The following is a 17257-nucleotide window of genomic DNA, read 5'->3' as shown; positions in this document are numbered from 1 at the left end:
CATTTTCAACTCCAGTTTCTTTGACTTAACCTGCCTGAAATATGTATAAGACATATTCATGGAAGCAATACCAAAAAATAATGTCAGATAATGAGAATAACAAGAGTCACAGCGCTGGACAGTAAAATAACACAGGCCTTTCTTTTTGTGGGGGAGAGGTAAACGAGAACAGAACAGGAAGACCACTTATTTAGGGTATGGATAAGCCATTCCTATACCAGCATTCCACTGACATCTGAATGATTATAAAAAGGTGTGTTTAGAAAACCTGAGAGAGAACTGAGAGATTGACAGAACCCTTTAGCTCTACCTAACAATAGTCTGTTCATAGCCTGTCTTTCTTCTCCCTTTATCCATGCTATTAATCAGGCTAAGAATATTGTTATTATTATTGGTGGCTTTACAGATTATTCTTGTGAATTGCTTTCACCTGTTTCCAGGTTCTCATGCAGAGATTAGACAAATTAGTGGTTAGTAGTTCCTTGACTGACAGGTCTCTCTCCACTCATTTTATATAGTGTGTATGTGATGTAAGAATGGATGATGAAGAACTGGTGGCTTGGGTATTTAAACTTTTATATATATATATATATATAAAAGTTTAAATACCCAAGCCACCAGTTCTTCATCATCCATTCTTCAAGTATATATATATATATACTTTATTTTTTGTAAAGATTTTTCTACATATGCTAAATGAAACAAGGAAAAAGGTCACAGGCACGTATAGATTCCCCAATATCACAGTCACTATAGTCTTTATTTTCCATGGATTTTATGAAACTGTCCCATCTTCTCTAATATTTCTCTTTTGTGCTGTCACAGGCGAAGTGTGTAGGACATCATCTCCAATAAGTGAATATGATTATGTGATTAACAGTTCCCATTAGGAGGCCAACTGAGGGGGCAGCTTTTTTTAGCCAACATTTGGTGATTGCTTTTTCACCTGCAGCAACAAGTATCCTAAAAGGATACCTATCACCCTTACATAAATCTTCTGGAACAATGGCAAGAAAAGGAGTTGAAAAGGACAGATCAATTTTAACTCCAGGTATGGTAGACATGAGTTTAACAACATTGTTCCAAAAAGTGACAATAACTGGACATGACCACAATATATGGACATGATCAGCCCAAACTGATCCACACTCTCTCCAGAAGGGGAGTTCAGTACTATTTCAACTTAGATTTCCGTAATGGCATAATAAAAAAAAAACAGATCAGACTCCTCCAAAAGAAATGTCTCCAGGTAAGTGAGTTAGTGGTGCAGCTCTGAGATTTCCATCCCTCCAACCAGACCTCCTGTGGTATGTCCACCTTCAAATCCTTTTCCCATTGTTTCACATAACATGCATATCATTGTCCATGGAAGTGAAGGCTCTGTAAAACTTGCCAATGTTTTTATTACTGGATCCATTGTAAACATCTAGGAATATCTGAATCAGTTTGGAGGAGGGCTCTGCCAGAGGGCATTGTATTTACTCTACAAAAAAGTGGCTAAGCTGTAAATACCTATAGAAATCCTGTTTACTGAGTCCAAATTTGAGAGAGAGATTCTGACAATGGACAAACTATATCTTTGTCCATTTGAGACTGTTCTACAAAAAGCAGTGCCAAATTGGTACTACTGCCTAAATCTTTGATCATATACTGCTGGTAGAAAGTCTGGATTACACAAAGGCCAACTCAAAATTTTAATCTGCCTGTGAAACTGAAATAATCTTTCTAATTCTAGCCATATTTTAATGGACAAACAAACACATTGATTTTGTAGTACTGCTTTGGCACTGTCCACACAGCCAAAACTCTATGCCTTTCCACTTAGCTTCAATAGACTCATTACACCAGAGTACAAGTGATCTTAACTGGGCTGAGATGTAATAATGCCTTAGGCAGGGCAAAACCATGCCCCCCCCTGTCCCTGGGCAGATGTAGGACAGAATATTTTATTCATGGTTGACCTTATTCTGCCGCCGATAACATCACAACATAACAACAACGTCTAAATCCTTGTATATTTTTTTATTGATATTTTCATAATTGATGGCAAATAGGGATGACCCCAAGATACCGAATATGTGACAGATTCAAGTTAAAATTATACTTTTCATTTAAGTCTGGGGTAGGAATAAAATTAAATACAAGAGCCTGTGTTTTGAGGGACATTGAGGGAGCATCCCGAGAGAAAACCCATACATTTTAATAGCATCCACAAGCAGAGGCCACTCAGTTTGACTGTTGCCATGTTGTTCAATAGCCAGTTTTGGGCTTCCCATCATACTATAGTACTTAACATAAATTATATAGTCAGTAGGTCCCTACTCACCTACTGGAACCTACAGGTATGTCCTGTTTTAAGTCTGTCTTGTTTTTTTCCTCGCAGAATTGGCCTGATATAAATGCTAGCTTTTACCCAGCTTAATAATGTCATATCCTCCTGAGACCCAGCCCACTGACTTGTGTCCCTTGTAGTGGACAGTTTGTTCACATCCAAACGGTCCTATGGTCCACTACAGTGGACATGCTATAAAATTAAAAATAAAAATACATTTTAAAAAGTCTAAATTGTGACATGTTTTTTTTAACCAAAAATAGGTAAAAAATTACAAAAAACAAGAAATTGGAAGACACTTATTTTCCTTGGTTCTCAGGAGGATATTTGCTTTGGCAGAGGTCTGCTGGAGCAAGTACACAGCTGCAGGATTGACAAGTACTAACTCTGAGCATTAACTCTTGACTGTTGAGGCTGCCACATTATTTGTGTTGGCACGTTTATGAGACATTTTGTTGCAGCACTCACACTAGCCTCTGAACTGAAGAAAAAAAATGTCACCACAGATTGGGAGACTTAGCCACTGTTACCATTACCATTACCAAACTCATATGTCATACATCTTATATACAATACACTATGTTGTCATTATACTATATTTACTGTCATTGTCATTATTATTGTTGTTATTGCTATTTTTACTACTAGTACTGTCATTATTGATGTTGTCATTATTACTATTAATATTAATACTATTTTTAATATTACTACTATTAATATTAATGTTATTACCAATAATGTTATTATTATATCCAGGTCATATTTCAGTCATAATTTGCACACTAATGGTACATTCTGTCATTGCCAATATTCAATTCAATTCAATTCAATTCAATTCAATTCAATTCAATTTTATTTGTATAGCGCCAAATCACAATACAAATCATCTCAAGGCACTTTACAAAAACTAAAACTAAAAACCCAACAAATCCCTTATGAGCAAGCACTTGGCGACAGTGGAGAGGAAAAACTCCCTTTAACGGAAGAAAAAACCTCCAACAGAACCGGGCTCAATTTGGGCGGCCATCTGCCTCGACCGGTTGGGGTGAGTGGATAGAGCAGAGAGAAAAGAACAGCAACAGTAAACAACAAATAGACCCTGCAGGTTGGTGGGGCCAGTAACTGCACATCAGCGATATACAGCTCCAGGGTAGGGGAGCTCAGGGCACCGATGGTCCTCGGGCAGTCTAGGGCTATAGCAGCATAACTAAGGGATGGTTCAGAATTGCCTGAAGCCAGCCCTAACTATACGCTTTGTCAAAGAGGAATGTCTAGCCTTAAAAATACAGAGAGTGTCTGCCTCCTGAACCCAGGCGGGAGCTGGTTCCACAGGAGAGGAGCTTGATAGCTAAAGGCTCTGCCTCCCATTCTGCTTTTGGAAACTCTGGGAACCACAAGTAGACCTGCACTCTGAGAGCGAAGTGGTAGTATGGTACTATGAGGTCTTCAAGGTATGAAGGAGCTTGATCATGAAGGGATTTGTATGTGAGGAGAAGGATTTTAAATTCTATTCTGTATTTTACAGGGAGCCAATGAAGAGAAGCTAATATAGGAGAAATATGATTTCTCTTGCTAGTTCCTGTCAGGACTATGGCTGCGGCATTCTGGATTAACTGGAGGCTTTTTATGGAGATACTGGGACATCCAGATAGTAATGCGTTGGTCAACATTTGATCGTGAGCTGTGGGCTATTGTGTGGTCAGCTAGAGAGTTCAAACACTACATCGGACTCGCTACATTCATCACAGACCATCGCCCTCTATTGGCTCTTCATCGCATGTCGATAGAAATGGATCCGACGAGGAGAGCTCGATGGCTTTTAGAATTAGACCCACTGAACTGGGTCATTGTTCACAAAGATGGGAATCTTCACAGTAGTGCGGATGCACATTCTTCAGAGTCACCTGAGGTGGATTGCGCTGTTGATGGTGTGGAAAAAGCAACACACATTACCGTGGTGAATTGTATTCAATCAGACATTGCTCATTCCGTAGTGAATAATGATTTTGCAGCAAATTCAAAGGGGAGTGACTCTCTCTCTTGACTTGTCCTATATTGACGCATTGTCGTGCAGTACATCAGACATATGTGCAATGCAAAATGCTGATCCAGTCATTAATATTGCCTCCAGTTGGGTGATGGACTCTCAAAGACCACCCCAGGGTAAATTATAGGGAGCTTCTCGGAACCTGCGTAAGCTTTGGACTGAGTTTAACCATCTGTGTGTGATTAATGGACTGTTATGTTGTTCCGTTCGCTGTCCACTCACAGACAGGCATGTAGTTCAGATAGTGGTTCCACATACTTTAATATCTGACATTCTTTTACAGTTACATTGGGGGCCTGCTTATGCTCATTTCTTATCAGAGCGTGTTTGGTAGAAAGCGAGACAGTTCTGTTACTGGCCTTCCATGTTCAGAGACATCAAAGCATGGTGTGAGCAGTGCAAAGCATGTCAGACATGGCGAACTACTGTTCCAACTCAGAGAGCACCCATGGGGGGATCTCCAACAGTGCGGCCGTTTCAGAGAGTCGCCATGGACATTCTGGAAGTGCCTGAAACCTCGAAAGGGAATAAATATGTGCTGGTTGTAGAGGACTATTTAACAAAAGTTGTGGACTTATATGCGTTGCCCAATCAAACAGCGCAAACAGTAGCACGTTGTCTGTTCTCCAGCATGGTGTTCCAGAGACCTTACATTCAGACCAGGGTCGTCAGTTCGAATCTGAAGTGGTTCAGACTCCCTGTCAGCTTTTGGGCATTAAAAAGACTCGCACCACACCTTACCATCCCAAATCGGACAGAATGGTGGAGTGTTTTAACAGGACATTGATTGATCAACTGGCTAAGACACTTTTGAGTCATGGGGGTGAATGGGATGATTTTATGAAGCATGTGGAGTTTGCATATAACACCACAACTCACTCTAGCACTTGTTTCACGCCTTTCTTCCTGACGCATGGTCGGGAGGCACGTGATCCAGCTGATGTGTTGTTACCGACCAATGCAATGAACTGTGGGACCTCTGCATCACATCCTGAGTTTGTTATTGGATTGACTCATATACTGAATTCTGCCTTTAGCAGTGCACAGATGCACAATGAGGCAGCTCATGATCATCAAAAACTTGACTCTGAATTACGTTACCAGCCTTATGAGGTGGGTGCTATGGTGTGGCTTCACAACCCTGTGGAGAGTCGCATGAAGCTGGCGCCTCACTGGAAAGGATCATATAAGGTTGTGGAAATAATGGACTCGTGGTGAACCTGGACTGACATACCGTTTAATGAATCCTTTTGATTCTGGTGAGAGAGCACAGGTGGTTCATTATGACAGTGCGCCCATATACTTTACCTGTTGTGCCTCTCTCACAAACACAAATGCAGCCAGAAATAATTGACACTGTTTCTGATCCTATTTTTGAGGGCTCTGTTGACCTGGGTGTTCTGTCTGATGAACATAGTACATCTCAAGTTTCTGAGCCAACTGTTAGTAGGACTGGAAGAGTTCGTAGACCTCCTAGCCATTTGCAGGATTTTGTTCGTTTTTGAGAAATATATGCCTCTATTCAGCTGTGAATGTGTTCACTGTTTTGAGCCTGTGTTTCAGTAAAAAGAGGTGAGTTAAGTGTGAATTTAAGTAGCAGTTACATAAAATAGTGAAAAAGGAACACTAAGGAAATGTGTTCAGCACTCTATTTTCATCTTTATTATTGTTTTCATCTTTGTTCTTTATGGATAAACGGGGACTTTTATTTTGTGAGGGGGGACATGTCTAACAGACTTTATGCTGTTCTGTGTTTACTCACTACTGCTGCATACAACTCTCATGTATGTGTATTTATGTATTGCAATTTCCCCTTGGGGCTTGCCGTAGTGGCATGGGCATGTGCACTAGAGTGTTCTGGAGTACGGAGGAGTGACATGAGTGCAACGTTAATAAAGCTGGAAGAAGTTCACAAGTTCTCGTTTTGTTATTTTATTATTTACAAAGTGTTTAACCCTCTGGGGTCGACGCATGCGCCGGCGTGTTTTGACGCATCTTTTTCTGATAAGGCCGAAACAAACTTAAATTACTCCGTCAATTCTGATTGTACAGATAAAAGTATATCATTCAAATCTGTAAAGGGTCTAGTTTTAGTGGTATACCATCATAATAACAACAAAACGTTGTGCTTTTCTTAAATAAAGAAAGCCGACAGAGTGCGCTCTCTGACTTTTCTGTCTCTGCCATTTCTCTTCACAGACGCGTAAATAAAACAACCAGAATCTCAGCGAATACCTGGCCTATAAAAATAAGAATTATATGGCTAGAAAGCTTGAAATGTTTTCTTTTGAGTGAAACAATTCAAGTCGAAAACAAATCATCACTTTTTATTTAATCCGTATGAACGTAAGGAGAAGTCCACAGCACTCTGAAGTAAACACTTTAGCCTACAACATGCAGGTCTCCAAAGTCTTGTGAACCAATGTTCTGTTTGTGTTTTATGGTCTTATTTAAGTGAGTAAAAAATTGTAGTTTTTCACTAACCATGCATAAACACTTTTTTCTCAAAAACACAATCATGTATAAACTTGCTGCTCACATATTATTGTAGCCAATTTTGTGCTGATTACAGTGTTATCAGACTTTAGACATTAATATGTTTAAAAGACACTGAAAAAAGCACAAATGCCAGGACATGAAAAAATTTGTCCAGGCCCCAAAAACCCCCTCAGACCCCAGAGGGTTAAGCGAACCCAGTATAAACACTCAGTTGCACGACCTAGCATTAAGATATAACGCTAACTTTAGCACTTGCTCAAGCTAACCTCTGCCAAACCAGTAAAAACTTCATTATGCTAGACTAAAAAACTAACTTCAAACCAGTTCAATTTTGTGTGGTAGAAAACATAACAGGACCAGCCCGATTCTGCTGGAGGTTTTTTCTTCCATTAAAGGGAGTTTTTTTCTCTCCACTGTCACCAAGTGCTTGCTCATAAGGGAATTGTTGGGTTTTTAGTTTTAGTTTTTGTAAAGTGCCTTGAGATGATTTGTGTTGTGATTTGGTGCTATACAAATAAAATTGAATTGAATTGAACTGAATTAGAGGCAGACTTGTGGATTGGGAGCTGTAGCTGAGCACATGGAAGCCATTTGCCAGAGGCATGCAGTCGTGAGATAGCTGTCCGACTGGACAGCAGTATGGAGCCAGAGGTCCTCTCCTTACTGTGCAGATTGCTGCTGAATATACTAATGCCAATATTTTATTTTTCAGTTCTGATTTTGTTTTCAGTACTAAAGTTTATTTTTCACTGCTAAAGTTTAACTGTCACTGCTCTGGCTCCATAGAGAGAAGGCACAAAGTTAATGACATTCACTAGCTAGCCACATTCCACTGTGTAGTCTACTCAATGACCACAGTAGTGCCAACATATGTTCCCATCTACATTTCAGGTGGGTGTCAAATAACCAAAATATCTCTATAACCTTAGTCAGTTTCATAAAATCTGGCTTGACTCATTTGAGCTTTGAGTCTGCTTAACAATGTACAAAGAACACCTATAGGAATCACTTTGTAGATGTGTGATTTTTTTCCAGAATAATTTGACACAATACTAACTTCTCCCTCTTCTTGTCTCTACAGACATGGCAGGACCTTAATGTAATCAGCAGTTTGCTTAAAACATTCTTCCGGAAACTGCCTGAGTCTCTGTTTACTGATGGTGAGACCAGTCATTTCTTTATTGTGAAGACTAGCATTATCATATTGTATGTATATACAGTATATGCATAATATAAAAATAGTATAGATACAACTACAAAAAGGCTTCAAGACTATGTTCTTGTCCTAAAATGCTACTTCATGTTGAAATATTTTTTATAAAAATGACTTTTTATTGTATATTAGTCATATACTAATACACTGTATTTGTCTGCCAACAGACAAATACAGTGAATTCGTTGCTGCCAATCGGATAGAAGATGCAGAGGACCGACTAAAAACTATGAAGAAACTGGTATGTGTCAAATTGCAGCATGGTGTAGTAATAATTTGTCTGTTGTTTATGCATTTTTCCTACTTCCTGAAGTTTCCTATTGGTTCCAGACCACCTTGACATTGACATTCATGTTTTGTTCATGTGATTGCTTTCACCTGTGGCTAATTATCTGGACTATCATTATATACCAACAATTTCCCATTCCCATTGACAATTTTTCAATGTCGGCATGTCTGTAGCCATCTTTGACATGGTTATTGTCATGCCAGACCATCCTCTGAGCTTCATAGGTTACCTGTCTGGACTTTACGTTCACTGTTGTTTTTCAGTAGAAACTCTTGCCTTGTTTGCTGGGTTGGTTTCTTGGTTTCTATTCTTTGTCCTGCACACAACTTTGTTTTTTAAATTTTTTTGTAGTTGCATTCAGTTAGTGTGCCTCTGTTGTTCCCCTGTTTCTGGTTAGTTGGTTTGGTAACCACCTTATCGTTTACCCAGTTACCATACACAGTAAATTTTGCAGTGTCAAAATAACTCTTTAAGAGTTAAATTTAACACTGCACCCGAATGTATTTGGCCCCACTCAGATTTGGTGATAAAATGACTCTCGTTATAGTATTCCATTTTCAGAATAAAATGAACTCTGTTTGGAGTAAAAAATTAACATTGCTCAACACTGAATAGTGTTACCACAATTTAACACTAGGTGCACATTAACACCAATTAGTGCTAATATTTCACTTTTGCAGTTTATTTACATGTAGGTTAATAGGTTAAAATGCTGATCAAATAACTTCAGTAAGTGTCACTATTTCACTCTGTGGTGTAACTACTTTTCTCTGCTACAGTGCAAAGTCAACTCTTACAGTTTTTTTTTAAATACATAGAATAGAACAGAACAGAAAACAAATTCATCAACGAACCAGTTAAAACATTTATTAAAACACTGTCAGGCTTAAACAAAGATACCTGACATCTGAAAAAATATCACATCTGCATAATATGGCACTATATGCAGTACAGAATCTGTTGTGCCATATTTCATTTGAAGATCAAATGGTTTGAAATAACACAGCTCGTTAACATTCACTACTGTTAAACCTCGGTCTGGATGCAGCCTGACATGGTAATGGTCATCTAAACAGAGTGTTTCCATCAGTGTTCCAAATAAAAGTACATTTTCATCTTTCACAGCAATAGTCTTGATCTTACAAAACACTGGCATCTGTACAGATAATAAAGTCAGAGCGATATTCTGTGCCATGATGTTTAATCCACTTTACAGAATAGACAAGTTCTAATATTTCCACTCCTAGTTTGGAAGCCATGTCCATGCCACCTTAAAGGTGGACTTTAAGTCCATTGAGTTCCACCATCTTCCCTGGACCAAGAGTCAATCTGTACTGGCTAAAACACTCTCATTGCATTGCCATAAAACTCTGGTGCTATTTGGCTAGTGTTTTGGTGATGCTTTTGTAGCTGTTTAATTATGTTTTAAAGAACTTGTGTTTATCTTCATAACGCATACACCACATGTGCAGAATTGGTCCAAGTTTTCTTATACAGTGTGGGTAATGTATGCATCATTATGTGATGCTCAGGCAACAGATTTTTGGGAGGGAAATAAGTTTTTGAATAGCTGGTGATGTTCAGTTATAAAATGTTTAATTCAATTCAGTTCAATTCAATTTTATTTGTACAGTGCCCAATCACAACACAAATCATCTCAAGGCACTTTACAAAAACAAAAAACCCAACAAATCCCTTATGAGTAAGCACTTGGCGACAGTGGGGAGGAAAAACTCCCTTTAACGGAAGAAAAAACCTCCAACAGAACCGGGCTCAGTTTGGGCGGCCATCTGCCTCGACTGGTTGGGGTGAGTGGATAGAGGAGAGAGAAAAAACAGCAACAATAAACAACATTCAATGGTGGAATATACATGTGAGGCGGGAGTAGAGGAAGAGAGGGGAAGGGAAGGGAGTGCTAGGGTTAGGGTAGGGGAGCTCAGTGCACCGATGGTCCTCGGGCAGTCTAAGCCTATAGCAGTATAACTAAGGGATGGTTCAGGGTTACCTGAAGCCAGCCCTAACTATACGCTTTGTCAAAGAGGAAGGTTTTAAGGTCTAGCCTTAAAAGTACAGAGAGTGTCTGCCTCCTGAACCCAGACTGGGAGCTTGATAGCGAAAGGCTCTGCCTCCCATTCTACGTTTGGAAACTCTGGGAACCACAAGTAGATCTGCACTCTGAGAGCGAAGTGACCACTTCAATCCCACTCCCTACCAAATTGATCATGTTGTTGACAGCGCTGTAACCTCACTGCGTGAAACGCTTGATTCTGTAGCCCTTCTGAAAAAGAAGTTAGTGAATCAGAGAAGACCAGCCCCATGGTATAATTTACATATTCGTACCTTAACGCAGGCATCACAAAGGCTAGAAAGGAAGTGGCGTTCCACAAACTTAGAGGAAATTTTTCTAGCCTGGAAAAACAGTCTACTAACATATAAAAAAGCTCTCCGTAAAGCCAGAACTGCATACTATTCATCACTAATAGAGGAAAATCAGAACAATCCCAGGTTTCTTTTCAGCACTGTAGCCAGGCTGACAAAAAGTCACAGCTCTGTTGAGCCCAGTGTTCCCTTAGCTCTCAGCAGTGATGAATTTATGAGTTTCTTTACAAATAAAATCACAACTATTAGAGATAAAATTCAGCAGATGCTTCCTATACCTGCAATAAATGAATCTTCTACTACAGTGGCTCTTGAATCATCTGTAGGACCTCAGTTATGTTTAGACTGCTTCTCTCCCATAGATCTCTCTGAATTTACATCAGTAGTTGCTTCATCGAAATCATCAACGTGTCTCTTAGACCCCATCCTGACTAGACTGCTGAAAGACACCCTGCCATTAATGAACTCATCTTTATTAGACTTGGTAAATTTATCTCTAGTATCAGGCTATGTACCACAGGCCTTTAAGACTGCAGTAATCAAACCCTTACTCAAAAAGCCTAGTCTTGATCCAGGAGTCTTGGCTAATTATAGACCAATATCCAACCTGCCATTTATTTCTAAAATCCTTGAAAAAGCTGTTGCTAAGCAGCTATCAGACCACTTACACAGGAATGAACTATTTGAAGATTTCCAATCAGGATTTAGAGCACATCATAGTACAGAAACAGCACTGTTAAAAGTTACCAACGATCTTCTAGACCTACTAGACCTTAGTGCTGCATTCGACACTATTGACCACAACATCTTATTACAGAGACTGGAGCATGTGACTGGTATCAGAGGAACAGCGTTAAAATGGTTCCAATCCTATTTATCGGACCGATTCCAGTTTGTTCATGTCCATGATGAACCTTCCACACGAACAAAAGTTAGTTATGGAGTTCCACAAGGCTCCGTGCTAGGACCGATTCTGTTCACCCTGTACATGCTTCTTCTAGGCTATGTCATTAGGAAGCACTCTATTAATTACCACTGCTATGCAGATGACACTCAGTTATATCTATCTATTAAACCTGTTAACACAAACCAGTTAACCAGACTTCAAGCCTGTCTAACTGACATAAAGGCCTGGATGACCAGTAACTTTTTACTTTTAAACTCAGAGAAAACAGAAGTCATTATATTTGGGCCAAAAAATCTCAGAAATAACTTTTCTCAAATTATAGCTACTCTAGATGGCATAACCCTGGCCTCCAGCACTACTGTAAAAAACCTTGGAGTTATTTTTGACCAGGACATGTCGTTTAACTCACACATAAAACAAATCTCTAGAACTGCATTCTTTCACCTGCGCAACATTTCCAAAATTAGGAACATCCTGTCTCAAAATGATGCAGAAAAACTAGTCTATGCATTTGTTACCTCAAGGCTAGATTACTGTAACTCATTACTATCTGGATGTCCCAATATCTCCATAAAAAGCCTCCAATTAATCCAGAATGCCACAGCCAGAGTCCTGACAGGAACTAGCAAGAGAGATCATATTTCTCCTATATTGGCTTCTCTTCACTGACTCCCTGTAAAATATAGAATAGAAATCCTTCTTCTCACATACAAATCCCTTCATAATCAAGCTCCTTCATACCTTAAAGACCTCATAGTACCATATTATCCCGATAGACCACTTCGCTCTCAGAGTGCAGGTCTACTTGTGGTTCCCAGAGTTTCCCAAAGCAGAATGGGAGGAATGAGCCTTTAGTTATCAAGCTCCTCTCCTGTGGAACCAGCTCCCAGCCTGAGATCAGGAGGCAGACACTCTCTGTACTTTTAAGGCTAGACTTAAAACCTTCCTCTTTGGCAAAGCATATAGTTAGGGCTGGCTTCAGGCAACCCTGAACCATCCCTTAGTTATGCTGCTATAGGCCTAGACTGCCCGAGGACCATCGGAGCACTGAGCTCCCCTACCCTTTCTGAGTTTAAAAGTAAAAAGTTACTGGTCATCCAGACCTTTATGTCAGTTAGACAGGCTTGAAGTCTGATTAGCTAGTTTGTGTTAACATGTTTCATAGATAGATACGGCTGAGTGTCATCTGCATAGCAGTGTTAATTAATAGAGTGCTTCCTAATGACATAGCCCAAAGGAAGCATGTACAGGGTGAACAGAATCGGTCCTAGCACAGAGCCTTGTGGAACTCCATAACTAACTTTTGTTCGTGTGGAAGGTTCATCATGGACATGAACAAACTGGAATCGGTCCGATAAATAAGATTGGAACCATTATAACGCTGCTCTGTAATAAGATGTTGTGGTCAATGGTGTCGAATGCAGCACTAAGGTCTAGGAGGACAAGTATAGAAACAAGTCCATTATCTGAGGCTAAGAGAAGATCGTTAGTAACTTTCAACAGTGCTGTTTCTGTACTATGATGTGCTCTAAATCCTGTTTGAAAATCTTCAAATAGTTCATTCCTGTGTAAGTGGTCTGATAGCTGCTTAGCAACAGCTTTTTCAAGGATTTTAGAAATAAATGGCAGGTTGGATATTGGTCTATAATTAGCCAAGACTCCTGGATCAAGACTAGGCTTTTTGAGTAAAGGTTTGATTACTGCAGTCTTAAAGGCCTGTGGTACGTAGCCTGATACTAGAGATAAATTTACCAAGTCCAATAAAGATGAGTTCATTAATGGCAGGGTGCCTTTAAGCAGTCTAGTCGGGATGGGGTCTATGAGACACGTTGATGATTTCGATGAAGCAACTACTGATGTAAATTCAGAGAGATCTATGGGAGAGAAGCAGTCTAAACATAACTGAGGTCCTACAGATGATTCAAGAGCCACTGTAGTAGAAGATTCATTTATTGCAGGTATAGGAAGCATCTGCTGAATTTTATCTCTAATAGTTGTGATTTTATTTGTAAAGAAACTCATAAATTCATCACTGCTGAGAGCTAAGGGAACACTGGGCTCAACAGAGCTGTGACTTTTTGTCAGCCTGGCTACAGTGCTGAAAAGAAACCTGGGATTGTTCTTATTTTCCTCTATTAGTGATGAATAGTATGCAGTTCTGGCTTTACGGAGAGCTTTTTTATATGTTAGTAGACTGTTTTTCCAGGCTAGAAAAATTTCCTCTAAGTTTGTGGAACGCCACTTCCTTTCCAGCCTTCGTGATGCCTGTGTTAAGGTATGAATATGTAAATTATACCATGGGGCTAGTCTTCTCTGATTCACTAACTTCTTTTTCAGAGGGGCTACAGTATCAAACGTTTCACGCAGTGAGGTTACAGCGCTGTCAACAACATGATCAATTTGGTAGGGAGTGGGATTGAAGCAGCTGCCCTCCACTATGTTTATACTTGGCATAGATGTAAATAAATCATTTTCTTAAATTTATTAACAGCGTTGTCGGATAAACATCTGCTGTAGTGGAATTTTCTTCCAAACGCTGCATGATCCATCATTTTAAATTCAAAAGTTATTAAAGAATGATCTGACAAAACAGGATTTGGGGGAAAAATTATTAGATGTTCAATTTCGATGCCATAGGTCAGAACAAGATCAAGGGTGTGACTGAAACGGGTGGGTTTATTAACATTTTGAATGAAACCAATTGAATCTAATATAGAATTAAATGCAATGCTGAGGCCGTTATTTTCAACATCTACATGAATGTTAAAATCTCCCACTATAATAACTTTATCTGATCTAAGCACTAAATCAGACAGAAAGTCAGGGAATTCAGTTAAAAACTCTGAGTAAGGGACAGGTGGACGGTACACAGTGACAAGTAGAACTGGTTTTTGTGTTTTCCAGTTTGGATGTGAGAGGCTCAGAGTGAGGCTCTCAAATGAGTTAAAATTGTTCTGAGGATGAAAGTTTAATAATAAGTTTGAGTGCAAGATTGTAGCTACTCCTCCACCTCGACCTGTGCTTCGAGGAACATGATAATCTTTATGACTGAGGGGGGTTGATTCATTCAGACTGACATATTCATCCTGCTGTAACCAGGTTTCAGTAAGATAAAGTAGGTCAATTTGGTGATCAGTTATCAAAACAATTTACTAACAAAGATTTAGATGAAAGGGACCTAATATTTAATAGTCCACATTTGACAGTTCTGTTTTTCTGTTCAATAAGAGGAGTGGTCTTCATTTTTATTACGTTTTTATGAATAACTCCTCTTCTGTTAACTTCTGATTTATTTGATTTATATGTTCGAGGGGCAGACACAGTCTCACCTAATTCCCCTGGGTGTGGTTGGTTTCTTCACTGGTTTGAGACGAGTGGTCCCTATTGGTCCCACCCCCCTTTGTAGCCTTTGTAGTTTAGAATGAGTCCCTGTTGGTTTGACAGAATTACTCAGACAGTACTTTTACCTCTTTACAGTGTGTTAAATGAATCCAGTAAGGTCTTTTAACAATTCTCACAACCATGAGTGTAGACTGCAGTACTTGGTAAGGTCCTTCCCAGCACAAAGAATACCAATATTTCCTCTTGATGATTTTTACAAAGACCCATTCTCCTGGTTTCACTCTAGAGTCAGGTTCAGGCTCAGAACCCTCCTGTTGTGCATTAATACAACATTTACATTTTTCTTATTCAGCATTTTTCCATGTGATCAGCAATGGTCTCAGTCATCTGAGCATCCTCCCTAATGAATGGTTTTAACTCAGGAAGATGATAACACTGCAGTTAGTGCATCAGGATTCTTTTCTGGAAACACTTCAATCCATTTAGTTAATGCACCAATGATCACTAAACAGTATTTCTTTCCATCACAGTTATTTAATTCCATCCATGCAAATATGTTAAAAGGATATTCAGGTAGTGGAAACTTTCCACTCTTTCTTGTCACAATCTGTCCCTGTGGATTATTTTTGCACATATTTCACATCGTTGACAGATTTTTAGAGTAGATTGTAAATTGTAAAAACTGTATGTTACAAACATTTTGTTTACTAATCCTACCATCCCTCCTGCTGACGTATGCATATTAGCATACTGTATGTCAGCACTGAAGTCATGTAACCATTCTTACACTCCACAATTTGGATAAAACATTTTTCACAGTTAGGCAATCCGAAAACAGAGGTGGTGGTCAGGGTGTTTTAAGATCATTAAAGGCTTCTTTTTTCTTTTCTGATGAATCATCTCAGGTTTAATCACGGGCCATGAGAGGCATCTTGTAAAACCTCCACATTCCCCCCTTTTGACACAAAGCGTCAACACATTTATAATTACCAATCAGAGGGAACAAAACGTTACATTATTAGTCAGTATATTCCTATATCTAGAGCACTGTCATCTTATGGGTTTTCTGAGGCCCAATCATTCAATTGTATTTCATCAATCTTTGTTGATTCAGTTATAGGATATGTGTTCATGTCCTTTACAATGTGAAACTGTCTTTTTTTTTTTTTTGAAGCTGATTCTGCACAAATCCTTGATTCCTCTGATGTCCTCTTGTATTGTTCTGTCGAGATTGCAGGATACCTCTGCGAGGTTGTGTAATTTTCTGCTGTTGAGCAGTTCGGAGAATTTTATTTTTTACCTGGTCCATGTCTGACTCCTCAGTTCCTTTCTGGGTGTAAGATGTGTCCATAAATTTGGCAAAGTCTCTGTTTCCCAGCCGACACATGACATCATGACGCAGCTTCTTGGGTCAGGTTGAGACCATTTATTAATGCAGTTTTCCACAGGTGACTGTATGCCGCATTATCCGGAGTGTGCAGCGAATACAGTTACCATGCGGGTGCAATAATCAGCTGGTGACTCACCGGTATTATGGACCAGCAAACTCTCAAAGGAAATGCAGTCCTCACAGCTTCATGCAAGGTGTAGCGGTGAATTGTGACCCCACTGGTGCCGTGTTGTGGGTCTGATGTTTCCCCATCGGAGTTTGACGAATCTGAAACACATAACTTCTACTTACTTGCCCTGCATTTCTGTTTTGTCCTTATTCTCCTCAACATCACTTTTCTAACTGGTACCCTTAATTCTGCAGCAAATTTTTTCTTCTATTTCTGCCTCCCTTTCTAAACTCTTAAAAGGGTGTTCAATTTATTTTTTCCTTCTTTGGTTTCCTTTTTACACTTCCTCTTCTCTTTCTCAACAATATTTTATAACCACACATTTAACGAATTTATCTACCTTCATTTTAGCACTTGGGCTGGTGCTTACACTTTCATTGGGCTTATAACACACACACAATAAATTCTCACTCACACTGATCTTTCCATCTCATCGTATGGTCAGATCTTATCACACAAACACTAACTTTGGATGACTCACTCCAGCCAGGTAGGTTTGTATGACACATTCGTTCCGAGCAATGTATCCTTATTGTACACACAATGTGCATACAACACACTGAAGAAGTCACCACAAAGCTTATGACATTATCACCTCATTCATATGCCCAGTTCATGATATGGGACAATTTCTAAGGCGGTTCTTATCAACAATAATATGTCACTTCTCATAGACAATAACATCTCACT

At 39.3% G+C, this 17257-nt stretch overlaps 1 protein-coding gene across 1 annotated transcript in view; it reads left to right on the top strand.

Moving 5' to 3' along the window:
- Positions 1-17257, top strand: part of LOC113135720 (rho GTPase-activating protein 23-like) — a 92812-nt gene that overhangs the window by 38371 nt on the left and 37184 nt on the right. Inside the window, 2 exon segments of the mRNA XM_026315947.1 lie at positions 7960-8038; positions 8259-8332. Coding sequence (XP_026171732.1) covers positions 7960-8038; positions 8259-8332 — 153 coding nt within the window.

The sequence above is a fragment of the Mastacembelus armatus genome, chromosome 19, assembly GCF_900324485.2.
Source record: "Mastacembelus armatus chromosome 19, fMasArm1.2, whole genome shotgun sequence".
Classification (NCBI taxonomy): domain Eukaryota; kingdom Metazoa; phylum Chordata; class Actinopteri; order Synbranchiformes; family Mastacembelidae; genus Mastacembelus; species Mastacembelus armatus.
This window is presented reverse-complemented; position numbering and strand designations above follow the sequence as displayed.